At 43.3% G+C, this 19812-nt stretch overlaps 1 protein-coding gene across 1 annotated transcript in view; it reads right to left on the bottom strand.

The window, feature by feature from the left end:
- Positions 1 to 19812, bottom strand: part of LOC311240727 (carnitine O-palmitoyltransferase 1, liver isoform-like) — a gene marked incomplete at its 3' end in the record, with an annotated part of 221994 nt that overhangs the window by 139940 nt on the left and 62242 nt on the right. Inside the window, exons 5-6 of the mRNA XM_084329300.1 lie at positions 19714 to 19752; positions 18633 to 18770 (exon numbers count right to left, since the gene is read on the bottom strand). Coding sequence (XP_084185426.1) covers positions 18633 to 18770; positions 19714 to 19752 — 177 coding nt within the window. The remainder of the gene's footprint in view (positions 1 to 18632; positions 18771 to 19713; positions 19753 to 19812) is intronic.

Here is a 19812-nt window from a genome sequence, read left to right as displayed (position 1 = left end):
GGAGTGTGAGGGGCTGTAACACTAAAGATGGCAGCCTGAGAACTGGAGTGTGAGGGGCTGTAACACTAAAGATGGCAGCCTGAGAACTGGAGTGTGAGGGGCTGTAACACTAAAGATGGCAGCCTGAGAACTGGAGTGTGAGGGGCTGTAACACTAAAGATGGCAGCCTGAGAACTGGAGTGTAAGGGGCTGTAACACTAAAGATGTCAGCCTGAGAACTGGAGTGTGAGGGGCTGTAACACTAAAGATGGCGGCCTGAGAACTGGAGTGAGGGGCTGTAACACTAAAGATGGCGGCAACGACAAAGAATTGCTGCAAAATAAACATACAACTGTTGTAAAATATATATATATATATATATTATAATTATTTTTTTATATATACCTATAACAATATCGATATTATCGATATCGAGTGATATGATAACATTATCATATCGTTATCGTGGTATTATTTTTGGCCATATCGCGCAACCCTAAGGTGTCTGACAACAAACAAGTCTGATCATTCAGTCAGTTACAGAGTGTGTGATTATTACTGGCGGACAGCAGGCTAAGCGGTAGACTTGGGAGTGAGAACGACATCTACGTATCCGTCTGTCTGCTCACGAGCGAGCCTCGTTCAGTATCCCCCCCACCGAGTGATTACATGAGCCTCGTTCAGTATCCCCCCCACCGAGTGATTACATGAGCCTCGTTCAGTATCCCCCCCACCGAGTGATTATATGAGCCTCGTTCAGTATCCCCCCCCCACTGAGTGATGAGCATCGTTCAGTATCCCCCCACTGAGTGATTATATGAGCCTCGTTCAGTATCCCCCCCCACCAAGTGATTATATGAGCCTCGTTCAGTATCCCCCCCCCCACTGAGTGATTACAGGCCAACGGATCGGCAAGTGATTTGTGTTAGGCAGAGTCCATCCCATCCCGTCACTCCATTCGCTAGCAGGCCAATCGAAATCTCTCCCTTTGATTCCGCTACCCAAATCATTCCAACTAATCACTCACTGAGTAACGAGCGGTTACTGAAGTGACTCCGCCCCCTCACTGAGCGGTTACTGAAGTGACTCCGCCCCCTCACTGAGCGGTTAATGAAGTGACTCCGCCCCCTCACTGAGCGGTTACTGAAGTGACTCCGCCCCCTCACTGAGCGGTTACTGAAGTGACTCCGCCCCCTCACTGAGTGACGAGCGGTTACTGAAGTGACTCCGCCCCCTCACTGAGTGACGAGCGGTTACTGAAGTGACTCCGCCCCCTCAATAGTATGTTTCCCATGCTCCTCCATTGACATGAGCTTCGTAGGGTGGTCCGACAGTAACCACCGCCTCCAACTCAACGTCAGCAAGGCAAAGGAGCTGGTGGTGGACTACCGGAGAGGCAGGAAGGGTCCCCCTTGTCCCATAATCATCGGAGGGGAGGAGGTAGAGATGGTGGAGTCCTACAAGTTCCGTGGAGTTCACCTGAACAAAAAACTGGACTGGTCGGAAAACACTGAGGCCCTCTGCAGTAAATGACAAGAGCAGGACAACACTGAGGCCCTCTACAGGAAGGGACAGAGTAGGGCAACACTGAGGCCCTCTACAGGAAGGGACAGAGCAGGGCAACACTGAGGCCCTCTACAGGAAGGGACAGAGCAGGACAACACTGAGGCCCTCTACAGGAAGGGACAGAGCAGGACAACACTGAGGCCCTCTACAGGAAGGGACAGAGCAGGACAACACTGAGGCCCTCTACAGGAAGGGACAGAGCAGGACAACACTGAGGCCCTCTACAGGAAGGGACAGAGCAGGGCAACACTGAGGCCCTCTACAGGACAGAGTAGGCTGTTCTTCCTGAGGAGACTCAGGTCGTTCGATGTGTGCAACCGACTGCTGCTAGCTTTCTACCAGTCGGTTGTAGCCAGCGTCCTCTTTTTTGCTGTGGTGTGCTGGGGGGGGGGGGGCAACATCAACTCGAGGGACTCCAGCAAGCTGAACAAGCTGGTGAAGAAGGCTAGCTCAGTAGTGGGTGGTGAGCTGGCTAATCTAGAGGTGGTGGCAGAGAGGAGGATGAGGAAAAAGCTAGAAACCATCCTGGGGAACCCCTCCCACCCCCTCTACGAGGAGCTGGCCAGAATGAAGAGCACGTTCAGTCAAAGACTCATCCCCCCCAACATACCACAAACCGCCTGGGTCGGACCTTTATACCGGCAGCCGGCTCGGACGGCTGGCTGTGCTGCCAGGAGAACTAACGCTGTCAGAACTCGGGACGCGAGAACTCGAGACTCATATCCACGTGCACTCATTGTGCTATCTTGTATTTTGTACTTTTTATATATTTTATCTATAGTATATATCGGACTGTGAAGCTCTGTATCCCCCCCCCCCCCCCCCCATGTATGCTGCTTTAAATCAAATCAAATCAAATCAAATTTATTTATAGGGCCCGACAACACACGTTAATGTCCCCATGGGCCGTACAGGTCTTCTTTAAACAAGTCAAGAAGACAACATAACAATAAGTCAAGAACAGAACAAGAACACCATAAGGTCCAAACATTTTTAGATGAATGCAAATAAATGAAAGAATGCAAGCACTCCCAGACATACCCCACGCGAAGGTAAGGAAAAACTCACTAAAACCTGACAATAGGGAAAAAAGCTCCACAGGCAGTGTGGAGGAGAGAAACCTTAGAAGGGCCATTCAAGGGGGGATCTCCCTTCTTAGATGTTGGTGATAGTAGTGTTGCAGACGGACAGTTGGTAAGCATGCACTCATGTGTGTGGTGAAACAATAAAGCTTTGACACCTGAATTTCCCCAAGGGGATTAATAAAGGATCATCTTGTCTTTTTTTTTTTTTTTTTTGATATTTTTGTACAAATCTTCCCATTATTTACAGCATATCTTTTCACAGCATAATATGCAACATCCAAGATTCGCCCTTTTCATTTTTGTGACAACATACAAAACATGCAAGAGACTCATACAAATACACTAATAACTGACATGGAAATTAAAGAAGCACTTACAAAAAAAAAAACATACTATACATTGTGCATATACATCCCTGATATATATATATATACATACGTCATACGTTACATGTAGACCGATCTACCTGCGAGCAGGTATGTGCTGCATCTTTTTTTTTCTTTTTTTTTACGTTTCAGCTATGTATGTGTGTGTCTCCTATATACTTGTGTATCCCCCTATGTGTCAGTGAAAGCCTATATCTCAACTATGTGTATATGTAGGTGTATGTATGTCTATTTAGGATCATCTTGTCTTGAATTAACCCTCTAAAGCCTACATAGGCCAAGGTTCGCCTGGACATAGTGTTAGGTCGCGTTCACACCTACCTCGTTTGGTCCATTTTAAGTAAACCGTGGTCCCTTTAAATCAATAGTCCGTTTCGTTTGGAGAGGTGTGAACACAAACCAAACTATTGTGAGGACCAAACAACCGAACCATGGTCCTCTTGAAAAGTTGGGACTCAGTCCCTTTAAAAGTGGAGCATGGTGCGGTTTGCTGTTGGTGTGAACACCATCGAACTTTATTTAGTACCTAATCTAGGAAGCACAGTAGCCTACAGTGCATTGTGGGATGAAGACTGATGCCACCTAGCGTTGACAACTGCAGCAATGAGTCACTCATTCAATGCCTCCCGGGCAAGAAGAACGGGTGGAGGTCCTTCTGAAGAAAAATACTGTTGAGCTTCCCTCTCCCTCATTCCGGGTTCCTGTATGGTGCGGGGTAACTAGCTACCGTTCTGGGAGCTAACGTTAGTAGTACCTGGATGGTGCGGGGTAACTGGCTACCGTTCTGGGACTGGGAGCTAACGTTAGTAGTACCTGGATGGTGCGGGGTAACTGTCTACCGTTCTGGGACTGGGAGCTAACGTTAGTAGTACCTGTATGGTGAGGGCTAACTAGCTACCATTCTGGGACTGGGAGCTAACGTTATAGTAGTACCTGGATGGTGCGGGCTAACTAGCTACCGTTCTGGGACTGGGAGCTAACGTTATAGTAGTACCAGGATGGTGCGGGCTAACTAGCTACCGTTCTGGGACTGGGAGCTAACGTTATAGTAGTACCTGGATGGTGTGGGCTAACTAGCTACCGTTCTGGGACTGGGAGCTAACGTTATAGTGGTACCTGGATGGTGCAGGCTAACTGGCTATCGTTCCGTGATTTGTTTACTTGGTAACACGGAATTTAGGTTTGAGGTTGAAGAAAGTGCACTTCTAGGTTGAAAGAACGGCTCTAATGAACGTGTTTCAATATAAGCGCTATGTATGGTGATAACGAGTATATTGTTAGCCCCCCCCCCCCCCCGTTGATGAAAATGAAAGCCATACCGCCATATACCGTATACCGGGGTATTATGTCAGCAAGGTATGACGCTATGAAAAAAATGATACTGCCCAAGCCTAGTTCAGATGTCCTAGTCTAGCCCTTTTTTCCCAGTGTTGTTATGTTACAATGTTTATTCCTGCCCGTTAGTTTAGTGTCTAGTCTCCTTCCCTTATATCCATGTTTCCTTGTGTCTGTCAGCCCCAGCTGTCTTCCATCACAATCAGTCCCTGTATATATTCATGCCACTCCCTGTCTACCAGCGTTGCGTCATTGTTTGAGATCCCTGTTTACGTGTTGACTGTTTGTGATTCCCCTGAGTACCCTTCCGTGCCCTCCACGTTTCCTGTACCCTGTAGTATCGGGTTTTCATATTATATCCTCTGCCAGCTTTTGCTGATGTCTTAGTTCTTGTTTTGTAGTGTAAGCCTTGTGTAAATACAAGTAAAGCCTTTTGTTGAACTACATCCCGTTGTGTCCTGCTCATCTCTCACCCTACACACTGTCCTGCGATTGAATCCTACACCTCTCCTAAACTCCAAACCACCACAATATCTTGTATTTTATTTTTTTATTCTTTTTTAAACAAACATATAAACAAACATGACAACACACGATAAGATATACAAGCATTAATTGTCAGGGCACATCCAATGAGATCACCTTTTGGTTAGTTGTTTTATATAAGATATACCCATAATACCTGTTATCTAAAAAAAAAACCTACACACATATGCTCAGCTCGAACCCCCCCCTCCCGGACCCCACCTTGAGAAGTACCTCCACTATCCCTCGCACCTAACCAGACACTACCATTATAAGCTAGCTTTTATTCTCTCCACCACTTCTAACCACATTGACATTTTGGATTCATTGAGACCCAGAATTCTTGCTGTAGATATTTCATGGTAAATTACATCGAGATATGTAAGAAACCAAACTTTACGGCACATTTTTTCCGGTTGAAACCAGCGTGATGCGATCAGCTTTTTGGCTACTGTGATACCCGATAAAACCAATCTCTTTAGCTGTGGATTCACTGCAAACTCAAAAACATCATTCAACAGCAATACCGAGGGGTGTACAGGTATATTCCAAGATACGAGTTTTGATATTTGTTGGGTCACATCTTTCCAGAATGCCTTAACTGGTGAGCAGTCCCAATACATGTGCATAAATGTCCCTTCGTCCCCATTTGTACATTGGGTGCATTTGGAATCTTGTTTGAGCCCCATTCGGCACAGTCTTATAGGAGTCAAGTATGTCCTGTGAATATAGTTAAGATTGATTTGTTGATGATCCGGGTTCCTTGATGTAAGTCGGACATTTGCCCAGGCTCCTTGCCAATCAAAGTCATTTTCCAGGTCTGGTATATCCCTCCTCCAGACAGAGTCAAGTTGGAGGGTTTCATACGAGGACGTTAGTAATTGATGATAAAATTCTGAAACAAAACCTCTCGATGTCTCTCTTGAGTAGAAGAATTTGTGGTATCTGTGGTGTTCAATTGGTCTGTCTAATGGAACACCGTGAGACTTCAAACATAGCTCTAACTGTTTGTGAAAAAGCCATGTGGACTTGGTGAGATTAAATTTTTTGCGTATTTCTTTATCACTACAAAAACCCTGTTTGTTAAAAACATCCCCTAATGAGTGTATGCCTTGCTCTTCCCATATAGGGAATCTTATAGGTCGTTTTCCAATTAAGAGAGCATTGTTATTGAATAAGGGAGTATGATTGTGCCATTCTTGTGGGTTAGGATTTTTTTTTTGTGATTCACGCCATATCCGGATCGCATGAGTAATTATGGGGCCAAATTTTCGTTCACAGTGCTTGATTGGTAGTTTAGTGTATGCTATGTCCTTCAGTCTATGTGGGGCTACTATGTTTTCTTCTATTTTTCTCCAAGATGCTAATGCTTGGGAGTCAAACCATGTTGTCAATGGACTTAATGAGTACGCCTTAAAATATAGGAGAAAATCTGGAAATGCCATGCCACCATCTGCTTTATTTCTCTGTGCGGTGGATCTTTTTATACGTGGTGGTTTGTTATTCCAAATAAATTTGTATGTGGAGGAGTGTAATCTTTTCCAGTAACCCTCTGGAGGGGGTAACGGTAGCATTGAACAGAAGAAGTTGATTTTAGGTAGTACATCCATCTTAACTATTGATATCCGTGCTTGTACTGTGTTCTTAAGTTTTGCCCATCTATCAAGGTCGTCTTTGATTTTGTTTTGGATTTTTGTGTAGTTGTGCTTCACCGTTTGTCTTATGGTAGGGAATATTTCCACTCCCAAGCATCTGAAATGTTTTACCATCGGTATCTGTCCTGGGAGGGTTGTATCTTTTTTTGCAGGGGTGTTAAGTGGAAGGAAAGCCGACTTCGGCCAATTTATCTTAAATCCCGATAAATCACCAAAGTCCTCAATCAACTTGAGCAGATGAGGCAATGTGGTGTTGGGGTTTTTCATGAACAATATTACATCGTCCGCATATAAACAAATTTTTTGTTGTGTGCCCTTGATTACGATAGGTTCTATGGATTGGGATTGTCTTATATATTGTGCTAAAGGCTCTAATGATAGATTGAACAGTCCGGGACTAAGAGGACAACCCTGTCTGGCAGAGCGTGATACCGGAAATATTTCAGAGATGATTGTGCCTGTTGTAATCATGGCCGATGGGTCTTTGTATAATACTTTAATCATATCGATGAATCCTTTTCCTAACCCCATCCTTTCTAGCACTGCCCACAGATACGACCATTCCAGCCTGTCAAAGGCCTTCATAGCATCCAGGGACAGCATCGCCTTAGGTATGGTGTCCTCCTTGTCGGCATCAAGTACGTGCAGTATACGTCTTATGTTCTCAGTGATCAGGCGGCCTCCTATGAAGCCAGTTTGGTCCGGGTGAACTAAAGACGTCATATGCTTTTGTAATCTGATGGCTAATACCTTAGAGTACAGTTTGATATCTGTTCCGAGGAGGCTTACAGGTCTATAACTACCGCACTCGTTGGGGTCTTTGTCTTTTTTAAGGAGGACTGTTATGAGTGCAATATTGTCAATTTTATGGAAGTTCCCCTCCTTGACTGAGTATAAGATCATATTTAGTAATAAGGGGCCAATTATGTCCCAACAAGAAAGGTACATTTCTGATGGGAAACAGTCTCTTCCTGGAGCCTTACCACTTTTCATTGCGGTTATGGCCTTCTTGAGTTCCTCTAGTGTGATCGGTATTTCTAACTGTTTAGCGTCATCCTCTGAAAGTTTAGGGAGAATAATTTGATTAAGAAATGTGTCCATTTTGTTTTGATCGAAGGTCATTTCTGATTTATATAAATCGGAGTAGAATACTTTGAATGTATCGTTTATTTTTACAGGATCTGTTACAAGTACTTGTTGTGCTCTAATGGTAGTTATATCTGCAAATGTTGCATTGATTCTTAATCGCATGGCTAATAGGTGGCTGGGTTTGGAACCATGGGAGTACTGCTGTTGTCTTGTGCTGCGTATTTGTATTTCCGATTGTTGTCTGTATATGTCATTGATCTCTATTTTTAGTACGTTAACTTGATTTTCTAGTCGAGTTGAGTTGTTGTATTTCAGAGAATTAAATAACGTTGAGTAAAGCGTTTCCAGCTCATCCAGTTTTGTGCTTTGATTCTTGCGCATTTTGGAGGAAAAGCTATCCGTGAAGTCTTTGATCATTCCCTTTACCGACATCCATATTATTCTGGGGTCTTGCACCGAGTTTGCATTCTCCCGTTGGAATACTATAAGAGCTTCTTTGAGTTGTGTAATGAATTCCTTGTTGTTAAGCAGCAACGAGTTAAATCGCCATCTTGGGGCTCGGGAGGATAGTATACCAAATGTACCTTTAAGGAGTAAATAACAGTGATCTGATAGTGCGTTGGGTATCATTTCCACTTCATAATTATCAAATAGTCTCTGTGATGCAAAGACATAATCTATTCTGGATAGTGTCTTATGTCTCGCAGATCGACAAGAGTACTTTCGGGTCGTGGGATTAAGTAACCGCCATAAGTCCTTTACACCTGTAATCTTTGACCAATCCTTTAATGCCTTCGATGAATTATTTTGTTCGCTGGAAAAGGCGAGGTAAGATTTGTCTATCCTTGGGTTCCAGATGGCATTAAAATCCGCTCCTATTATAAATGAGTAATCGGGAATGTCTAACATTGCATTGGTTAGTGTAGTGAAGAAATCTTCTTCGTACAAATTTGGGGCGTATACCGCTATCAACGCTATTTTCCTGTTCTTATGTTCAATCTTAGCTATAGTTATCCGACCTTCTACATCAGACCATACTCCCTTTAGTACAATATTCAACTTACGTTTAACGACTATTGCTACACCCCGAGTTCTCGTACCAATAGAGGAGTGACTGATATTATGGTATATGTTGTCCGCTAATTTACCTATGTCTTTCCCTAGAATGTGTGTTTCGCTTAGCAGAGCAATGTCCACATGTTCTTTTTTCATCAGTGTGAGCACGCTTTTGCGTTTGAGTTGGTTATTTATTCCCCCGGTGTTCCATATCATTATATTCAAACTAGCCATAGTCTATACATGTTGCATTGTAATTTTTGGTAATGCTTCTAGAGTGCGAGGCAATAATAGATATACATCCCACTAGTGAGGTCCCGTTGAGAGCCGAGCTTAAAAACATACATATATATACAAATAAAAATCCCCTACCCTTCCCTCCCACCGAGAGTCGTACAGGATTGTGTTCCATGAACACAACCTTTGCGTATGACTCTCTCCCTTGCACCACCGGATATCCCAGAATGATCCAATTATCCTTAACATTCCTATGTATACCATAGGATCTAACACTCTAAATTCTACCATAAGTAGAATGTCGACTGTGGCTTGGCCACTTACCCGTAAAAAATAAATAAATAAAAATTTAAATGAGATAAACTAAAAATAAAGACCAAAAATAAGCTTCAATTGTCATGCCTTAATCACTTACATTTTATATGAACTTGTAATTTATAGTAATTTATAGTAACCCATGAATAATATGAAGGTATTGAACTGAAGAGAGAGCCTCAATAAATCAGAGAGAGCGGATGAAAAAAAAAAAAAAAAAAAAAAGTAAAAGGAAGAGAACATTAACTTAGATCTTAAAAGAGCATTGCTATGCTTAAACATCTAAAGTATTAATTGGAGAAGTAGTGAAATTATTTCCCATTAATAAAAAACAATTTTTAAATACGTATATGCAGCATTTCCCCCGACCGGGGTGGGCGATGATCGTTGTGTAGAGTGATCTTTCAGCCGGCCGGCTATGATGGCTCTGTGGTTCTGCATCTAGATAGCTGTTGATTATTCCCCCGAGGGGCTTCTGGTAGAATGAATGACCACGTATTGCTGATATTCCAGAATGCTCCATATATCAAAGAATGCTTCGATGTTCTAGATTATTCCAATATGTCATTTTTACATTGTCTGAATGTTCCAGTATGTTCTGGAGTGTTCCAATCTTAAATCCAATATGTCCGCAATAATATACACGTCGGGGAAAGCATTCAAAAACTCTGAGCACGTAGGTCTCTCTGTCCCAAATCCTCGGTTATTAAAGGTTGTACTATATGGTGACCTTGCATAACTGAGATTTAAAAGGCCATTTATACACTATTCTGCTCCTGTTCAGACAGGAATTTGGCTGCATCTTCAGGCGAGTTGAGGAGAACCTTTGCTCCTTGTTTGTCGACGACGCGAAGTATTGCAGGGTATATTAGTAGGGGTCTGTATTTCCCCAGGTATAGTTGAGACATCACCGTCTTGAACTTGGCACGCAGTTCCACTACATCACGACAATAATCTTCAAAGCAGTGTATTGGTACCTCCATGTGTTTCAGATTGCCTTTCATCCTGCGAGTTTCACGCATAATCATTTCTTTTATTCTGACTTGGCGCAGTATAACTAATATCACTCTGGGCTTAGCGTTATTGCCAATGGAGCGGGGACCCAATCTGAAGCACTCATCCACCTCCGGTATTTTAGGAAGGATTCCTGTTCCCAAGATTTTCTGTAATTCTGTGGCAAACTCTTCAGGGTTTTCACATCTCACTGATTCGTCCAGACCGACAATACGATATTGTATATTCCATCTCGAATATTTTGGCTTTCTGTTCTTTATTGATTCGCGTGAGCTCCAACGTTATTTCGCTGAGCTCCGTCTTGATTTCATTGTAGTTCCCCTTCATCTCAGCAGTTAGGTTAACTGTGTTAGCCTCTACTTCCGTGTAGATGCGAGTGAAATTGATTTCGTGGGCTTCCACTACTTTCTCCAGAGCCTCGGTGCGTTTATTCTGTGCGTCGGCGTCCGCTCTCAGCGCATCAATTTTGCCTTCAATAGATTCTTTAATAGCATCTACTTTTTGAGTTATTATCTTCTCCGACAGTTGTGATTGGAGGATCATTTCCTCCATTCTCTTCTCCATTGTCTTCCCCATTTCCTCCATTTTCCGGATGATATGTTCGGTATCTGCGGAGGTCTTTGATGGGGTTGAACTTGAAGCGGCCTCTGTCAAGTCAATATTTTCTGCTGTCCGCTGTACGAATCCTGGGTCCCGCGGCGGGACCTCTTCGACTGGTTTTGGGTCTTTCTTTGGGTCTTTCTTTGGTGACATCTCGATTCTTTTGGTCAATATAGTTAGTTGATAGTCTCAGTTGATATATGCGTCAAGTTTTAAACGCATTAATGGTATATAAATATGTTTTTAAAACGGAAAAAAAAAATAACGGGTGAGCAGCTGTGTCACATGCGACCTACTCCATTCTAAAGCTAAACCGGAATCCAAACCACCACAATATCTATGGGTCTAATAACGCCGTCGGGTCTCAGTGAGCTGCATCTAGTCAACATTGCCGAGACAGATTGTTTTTTCATCCGTACATTTCCGTTTTATACCATTTTGAATAGAGTATGGTTTGGGTGTTTTTCAGTAATTCCAGGAAAAGGCGAGAAAATGCATTTTACTGTAATCCAGTCATCACGTTGAAATTTTTCGGCTGATTATCTAATCATCCTGAAATCAACGCTAGATTACCACTATTATGTCTCCTCGTCCATACATGAAATGGCTGTCGTAGCGGGGCGCTCCCCCCCCACCCCCACCGCAGCCAACGGTAAAACAGCCATACATGGTCCACACAGATAGCGGTGATCGGGGCAGAAATAAATGTCAGATCAGATTCAGATTCAGATTCAGATTCAGATTCCTTTATTGAGCCATTTGTGTAAAACACATTGGTAATTGTTGCAGCAATACAGTGTATGCATTCTTTCTTTTTTCACAGTAAACAAACACCAACACAGACAAGAAACGAAAACAGTGCAGTGGGGGATTAATCAATAAATAAAATACATATATATATATATAAAGTGAAGTGTGCAGAGATCCAGTACGGACTAGTGCAGTGCAGTCAATGTCATTGAGCCAGTGTCACTTGGGGGCAGAGGGGGGGGGGGGGGGTACCGAGAGGGGGGGGGGGGGGGGGGGGGGGCCTGAGGCATTGATCAGCCTAGCGGCTGAGGGGAAGAAGCTCAGTCTGTGTCGAGCTTTCACAGCCTTTGGGATCCTCAGCCTTCTCCCAGAGGGGAGCAGGGTGAAGAGGCTGTGACCGGGGTGGGATGGGTCGGCCATGATCTTTCTCGCCCTCTTCAGCGCCCTGGAGTCGTGCAGGGACCTGAGGGAGGGCAGGGGACAGCCGATCACCCTCTCCGCGGAGTGAATCACCCGCTGCAGCTTGGCAAGATCTTTTGCCGCTGCAGCAGGGAACCAGGAGATGATGGAGTGGGTGAGGATGGACTCAATGATGGCCGTGTAGAATTGGGCCATCATGGTCCTCGGCAGTTTATATTTCTTCAACTGCCGGAGGAAGAACATCCTCCCCTGGGCCTTCTTGAGCAGGCCCGTGATGTTGAGCTCCCACTTCAAATCCCGGGAGATGGTCATGCCGAGGAATCCAGTATGATGGGAGGGGGCAGGGCTGCTTTCTTCCTGAAATCCACTACGATCAAATTCATATATGAGGTTCTTACCTTGCATCTGATGTAGGATTGCACGGTATACCGGTATTAGTATAGTACCGCGGTACTAGAGTGTTCAAAACGCTACTATACTGCATTTGGATTTTTTTTTTTTTAAATGTCATTTATTATTCCTATTGGAGCACAGCGCTGCTGTCAGTGGTGACCATTCCGGTTTTAAGAGAAGAGATGGCAGCCACAGCAGCTTCAGAAAACTCGCTACTAGTTGATAAAGTGGGAGCCCGAAGTGCCATATGGAAGTATTTTGGCTTCAAATCCGATGAAAAAGGCAAACCAGCAGTGCTATAAAGTCTGTCTCGCCAAGGGAGGCAACACGTCAAACTTGGCGAAACATTTGAAGGACAAACATGCCGACCTGTCCATAGGAGCTACTGTAGCATTAACGTAACGTTACTTATCATAACCATCGGCAATCGGTGAGGATCTTTATTGATTAACGTTAGCTAGCTAGCTTTAACTAGAATTACATAGTTCGCTAGCTATATAAGCTAACGTTAGCCGAGTTTATTGTATGCAAAATGTGCTAGCTAGCTAACGTTAATAAAGATCCCCACTGCGATTGCCGATGGTTATGATAACTAACGTTGCTACTGACATTAATGCTACAGTAGCTCCTATTAGTACTGTAGTCATGCCAACATTCGTTGGATGAGCTATGCTAGCTCTCGTGACTACAGTTCCTTATACGATCATTCGAAAATGTCCACAATGCTATTCGCAAGAATAGAAAATAAATTGAAAAGCTTAATAATAAGCTATACATAGCCTAAACTGCCGTGCTGAAAGCTAGTAAACACAGCATCCCCTGTTGCCTACCCACAACAGAAATGAATTGATGAACATGTGCATCTCTATAGCTTAGTCACAAACGTGATTTATACAGAGACATTTGACAATTGCCCATTTAATGGTTCATACATACTGTATAAAGACAACGGAAATCTATTTAATTTTTGTTAAACAGCCTACAATATGACATAACCTAGTTCTAGATTATGATATGCTATATCTAATCAGTCTCACTCATCAAAATGTTTTCTAGGTTATGGTATCTCAAACTAATTAGGCCCTCTGCTATGACAAATGTATAATAATAATACAACCATACTTTTTCTACCCCTTGAATTTTTTTTTAACTACAGAAGTCTTCTGCATTTGGCTCACAGAGTGACTCCCCCCACTCAGAAGCAACCTCCCAGCTTTTTTTGAGCAGCATATTAAGTACACAAATGAGTCCAAAGATGCTAAAAGGCTCAACAGGGCAGTCGCAGAGTTCATCTGTATGGACCAAGTTCCAATATATATATACAGTTGAGAAAGCTGGGTTCAGAAACCTTGTACATCAACTGTTTTGAGTCCAAAAAAAAATTCTCCAGCATTTAGAATGCCATTGCTTTTAATTTAATTTATTTATTCTTGTGGCTGTGATGGGTGGTGAGGGAGGGGGCTTGGGGTGTTAATTGTACAATCTGTTTTATTTATTGTCTAGTCATTGTTGTGTTGAGTCTCTGTTTTTGGTGTCTTTTTGTGTATTATTATGGTTATTATGTTGTGAATTGTGCTGTTTTATGTTTGAAAATTAAAGAAAATGTATCACAATTTTTTTTTTTTTTATTCTCGTCATTGTTCATTGTTGTCTTTTAAAATAAAGAACAATAATGACATCTGAGTGTGTTTCCCTGATTTTGAGGAAAATTCATATTGGTATAGTATCGAAACAAAAATGTTGGTATCGTGACAACCCTAATCTGATGTAATGCAAAAGAGATAATCCAAATATCTTATCGCAATTCCAAATAATGCTTGTGGAGGGCCGCACCACACTACCGACCGTTTCACAATGACGGGCGGGCGGAGTTACTGATGCCATCGTTGTATAGAAGTGGCTCGCCTGAATATTTAAACCCCGCCGCCCGGCTCAGATCGCCTCCTAAAAGACACAAGCCCATTTTCAATGAGATGCAATAGCTCCACCTGGCAGTAGAGTGCGGTGTTGACCGTCTGCCAGCTCAGACAGGGTCTGAAGACTATACCAGAGGCTGCAGCTATGAATTATGAATAGATATAGCGAATAAACGAAATAACGATCCCAAAAACGAACTTGTGTCTGGCGCTCAACGATTGGCGGGCAATAACGAGTAAACTCGTTTTTGGCTGGGAATGTGTTAACACTATCAGTGCCTACCTTGTTAACCTTTTTACCCCGTTGAATGCCATCATCCACTTCAATGTTAGCGTTAAAAACGCCTAATCTATGTTTTAAATTATGGCTATGTGTCTAATCTGCCCGTCGCTTATCAATGACTTGTTTGCAGTCAACATTGCCGAAACTGATTGTTTTTTTATCGGTTCATTTTCGTTTAATAGCATTTTGAAAAGCCCTCGTTTTCAAGGAAAATATAAAGATTCCGTGATAAAAGACATTTACTGGAATATTCTAGAATACACAAAAACGTTGTCATTTTTCGGCCTATTTATGAATCGTTTTCAAATAAACGCTAGATTATCGATAGTATATGTGTACTTATGCACGCTATAGAAGCGATCTGAAATATCTATTTCTTATTTCCTCATCAGCGATCACAGCCACACACATTTCATTGTATACTCGTATGCCGTGACAAATAAAACTCTTGACTTGAGATTGATTGATTGATTGATTGATTGATTGATTGATTGATTGATTGAAAACTTTATTAACAGATTGCAGAATGGGTACAATACAGTACAGCTCAATACACACAATTGTTAAGGGGATGCAGACCAGAGAAAGACTTTCGTCTTGTTTACATCAGGGTCCCCCATTTTCAAATTATCAGGACATATATGACATACATGACATACAGATAGTCAGTACTGCTACATCTATACATTTATGACATACCAGATTTGCAAATACAGTACTGTTTGTGATACAGAAGGAGTCAGGAAAAGGGAGTATATACATTTGACGTAGAAACTGTACATTGGAGGAGGTTGGGTGGGGGGGTTGGGTACACTGGGATATTGACAACCATACTGGGTAATCTACATTGGAGGTGGTTGGGGGGGGGGGGGGGGGGGCACACTGTATAAACAAGCAAAACTGTACATTGAGGGGGGGGGGGAAGACACTGTACAAACAAACAAAATTGTACATTGGACTATTGACAAAACCATACTAGGTAAATGACTGTACATTGGAGGGGGTTGGGTTAGGATATTTACAGGGGCCAGTGTTGAATTGCAGTCTCCCGTAGGTGTCCCTTGAGAGAGGTTTTGAAAGTGGGTAGTGATCCACATTCCTTTACAGCTTTGGGTAGGGCGTTCCACATTGATGTGGCATAATTGCGAAACGTGTTTAGTCCCTTATTTGAGCCGAATCTGGGTTTAACATGATTTGTGGAGCTTCCTCTGGTGTTGTGATCGTGGTATTCACTGACCTTTGGGAAGTATTTTGACATGTACATGGGTACCTTGGTCGTGTAGTGTATCTTGTAGACCAGGCCCATTGCAAGTTGCTGTACTCTGTCGTCTACTCTAAGCCATCCTAGGTTGTCAAAGTGGGCAGGGGTGAGGTGGGTTCTAGGAGTAAGGTCAAGCAGTAGTCTGACCAGTTTGTTTTGAGATGTTTGTAATTTTGTTTTTAGCGCCTTTGAGGTGCTTTGGTACCATGAGGTGCAAGCATAGTCGTAGTACCCCTGAATGAGTGCTCCTGCCAGAGTCTTCAGGGTATTCTTGTTTACCAGAGAGGAGATCCGGTACAAGAATCGAGTTCGTTGGTTGACTTTTTTTATTACATTGGATGCCATTTTGTCACAGGAGAGATTAGCCTCTAGGAGGGAACCCAGGTAGGTAATTTCATCTTTCCTTGTGACAATATTGTCACCCACTGTAACTGAGAAGCCGTCGGTCTTGCTGAGTTTGTTATTTGAACCGAAGAGAATGGACTCTGTTTTGCCCATGTGTAATGATAGTTTGTTATCAGCGAGCCATATGCAGATTCTGCCTAGTTCCGAGCTGAGGGTTTTTTCAACCTGTAACTTGTTCTTGTCAGAGACCAGCAGGGCTGAGTCATCCGCAAACAGGAACAAGTTGCAGTCACAAGCTGACGACAAGCTGAGCATAGGGCAAACGCTTATATCTCCGTGAAAACAGGTCTGATTATCCTAAGACTGGTAAAATAGATTCCTTACCTGAGATCAGATGTTATCCAAAAAGATTATTCCAATTCCTGATCGCCATTCCAAATATCGATCACGCTTATTGATTGATTATTGGCTGCTGTAAATATATATTCCAGGCTGATTTCCGTCTCGCGATCAGATCCCTCTTGATCAGACGTCTCGCCAGACCAGTTGGCTCCACCTCTACAGATCTACAGATCCCAGGTCAGTCTAATCGACTGACCTGCAGTTACACAGGGATAGACGATAGGGGGCGCTTTTTTCCCATCTGAGCTCCTGGAGGAGCTGCTGTACCAACGGGAGACTCGGTTGATGAAATATGAATTCAGATCGCTAATAAAAAAATAAAACGATAATTGTCGTTGTCGGCACTCAATGGGGGGGGCTGATAAAAACGAGCTAGGACGTCGCTGGCACTGAACGTTTTTTTTTTTTTTATCCACTTTTTCTCCCATTTTCTATATTTTCTCCCATCCCAATTTCATATCATCCAATTCAACCCTCCCCTGTCACGGACGCTGTTTCTTGCCTCCCACAAGCCGGCTGCAATGTGGACTAAGTCATACATAGCACGAGTCCCCTCCGGTACTCGAGGTAACAGCAGTCGCATCTTTTCACCTGCGCAGCTCGATCTCTCAGTGTCGAGGAGTAATGCGTGGGAGGCTCACGCTGCCCCCGACACTTCCTGATTCTACTGCGCAGGCGCACCAACCGACCTGTAGGAGTCGCTGTCCACAACGCCCGATCCCCACCCATCAGTTTCCCACCCCCTAATACGACCAATGTGTATTAGTACGGACGACCAGCTAAACTGAAAGCAAATGTGGAGCGCTGGGCTCGAACTGACGAGCCCAGCGTCTCCAGCCATTTCGTGGCGAAGCGCCTTGCCCACTACGCCACGTAGCCGCCCATACTGGCACTGAAAAGTGTTAAGGCCCCGATTATACTCTAAACTAACACGTACGCTACTGCAGACACGTACTATAAATGGCTCTGTTTATAGTACATCTTTGGTGTCAGCGTCGCATGCTTATGTTATGACAGCTGGGCACATGTGCAGTTGGCGCGCATATCCACGGGGGGTATCCGCGCGGTCACAAAAATCTGGCGGGCACACGGACACCCGTGCGACATCCGTGCAGACAAGAGCAGTGACGAAATTCCCGAAATGTACGTCACGCATAACAATGCGCACCCCGCGGAAAGTATAATCGGGCCTTTAGTGAATGGCTCGTAAAGACGGAGCAGATACCGCGAGCAAATTGCTATTGCTATTATTGTTGCTGCCTTCATATTTGGACCAATATCTCCCTGCAATTTACACCCCCCCCCCCCCCCCCCCTCCACACACACATGCACAAAAGGCCCTCCATCATATACTGTATCTCTCCTCCTTTTCTGTTGTGAGCTCCAATCAATGTCCCTCTCTGCATCTTATCCAAATAGCACAGTTACACACATGAATCATCAACAGGTGATTTGCATTTATGGCGCTTTAGAGGGTTGTGTGTGTGTGTGTGTGTGTGTGTGTGTGTGTGTGTGTGTGTGTGTGTGTGTGTGTGTGTGTGCGCGTGCGTGCGCATGTGTATAAGGACTGAACTTATAGTTTTTTTTTTTTTTTTTTTTTTTTTTTTTTACTTCAATAATTTTTATTGCAGAACATGGTATTTTCTCAAGCAGACAGATGTAAACACTGTAATCTGTGTTGCATGTACCTGACAAACTGAACTGTTTGTATTACAGTCATATTCCAACTTAACTGAATGCACACGTGTGTGTGTGTGTGTGTGTGTGTGTGTGTGTGTGTGTGTGGACTACTGTATTATTTTCTTTTTTTTAACAATATATTTATTGGGTTTTAGTTTGCAAATTACAACATGTATATCAGCAGAGCAGTATTCAGCAAACATTTCCACCCCGTTCTCCCTCCCTAAACCCCACCCCACACAAAATAATAATTAACTTCAAAAACAGGTTCACATAGGAAGGATACAGATTTAAATAATAAAAAATAAAAAAATAAACATAAATAAATAATTAAACTTACATAGTTAGTCGCCCAGAGAGCTTTGAGTTTGAGGTAGCGTTGGAGGCGGGTCCCCAGGCTAGACTCAAACTGATTGGCCAGCTCAGTCATCCGTTCATATCCTGGACCAGTCAGCAATGGGCGTGCTGAATCTAGGTACTGCCAGACAGACAGACAGACAGACAGACAGACAGACAGACAGACAGACAGACAGACAGACAGACAGACAGACAGACAGACAGACAGACAGACAGACAGACAGACAGACAGACAGACAGACAGACACACAATCAATCTCCAACAAATTAATTGTTTTCAAATGAATTGTTAGTTTTCCTTAAAGGCATATTGAATAACACATGAAATTGTTGTATAATGTACCTTAGAACGGGGGGAAAGGCGGAGTACATGAGAAATACCTATGGCTCTGATACTAAACATCTAAAATACTGCTGTGCTGAAGCACTTTGTTTTTACCCTTTTCTTATGAACCGTAGTGTGTAAACTTCTACAAATACTGGATTGATAAGTCTATTTTATGTGTATCTGTCAATTTCATGATGTTATGTCTATTTTATGTGACAATCAAACCGTAAACAAAGAGGCCTATTAACCCTTTCACTGCCACACGGCAGAAGGTTAACCCTTTACTATCACACAACCGACGGCGATGCTCCATCATTAGCATCATTAGCTCCGCATCCGCGGAGCTAATGATGCTAATAATGCTAATAATGGAGCATCGCCGTCGGTTGTGTGATAGTAAAGGGCTAACCTTCTGTATTGTCACAGTGAAAGGGTTAACTGGCTGTCGTGTGGCAGTGAAAGGGTTAAGATGTTAGATCCTGATATGACAACGATGTGATTTAATGCTCTGTGCCTCATCTTGACTTTGTCTATTTCGCTGCCGTCTATTTTATGCTTATTTGATGTCTGCACTTCATGCATTGCTCTTGATCTGCCAATTCTGTGATAAGTGTATGCCTTTTTTACAAGTGAAGCACTTTGAGCTGCAATGGTTGTATGAAAGGTGCTTATTATTATTATTATTTGTTTGTTTGTTTGTGTGCGTGCGTGCATGTGCGTGTGTGTATACACTCACTCTGGTCAGTGTATCTCTAACAGCAGGAACGGGCAGACGTGTGTGCGTATGTGTGCGTGTGTGCGTGCGTGTGTGTGTGCATGCCTGCGTGTGTGTGTG

Source organism: Notolepis coatsorum, assembly GCF_963971535.1.
Source record: "Notolepis coatsorum genome assembly, chromosome: 14".
NCBI classification, from domain to species: Eukaryota; Metazoa; Chordata; class Actinopteri; order Aulopiformes; family Paralepididae; genus Notolepis; species Notolepis coatsorum.
This window is presented reverse-complemented; position numbering and strand designations above follow the sequence as displayed.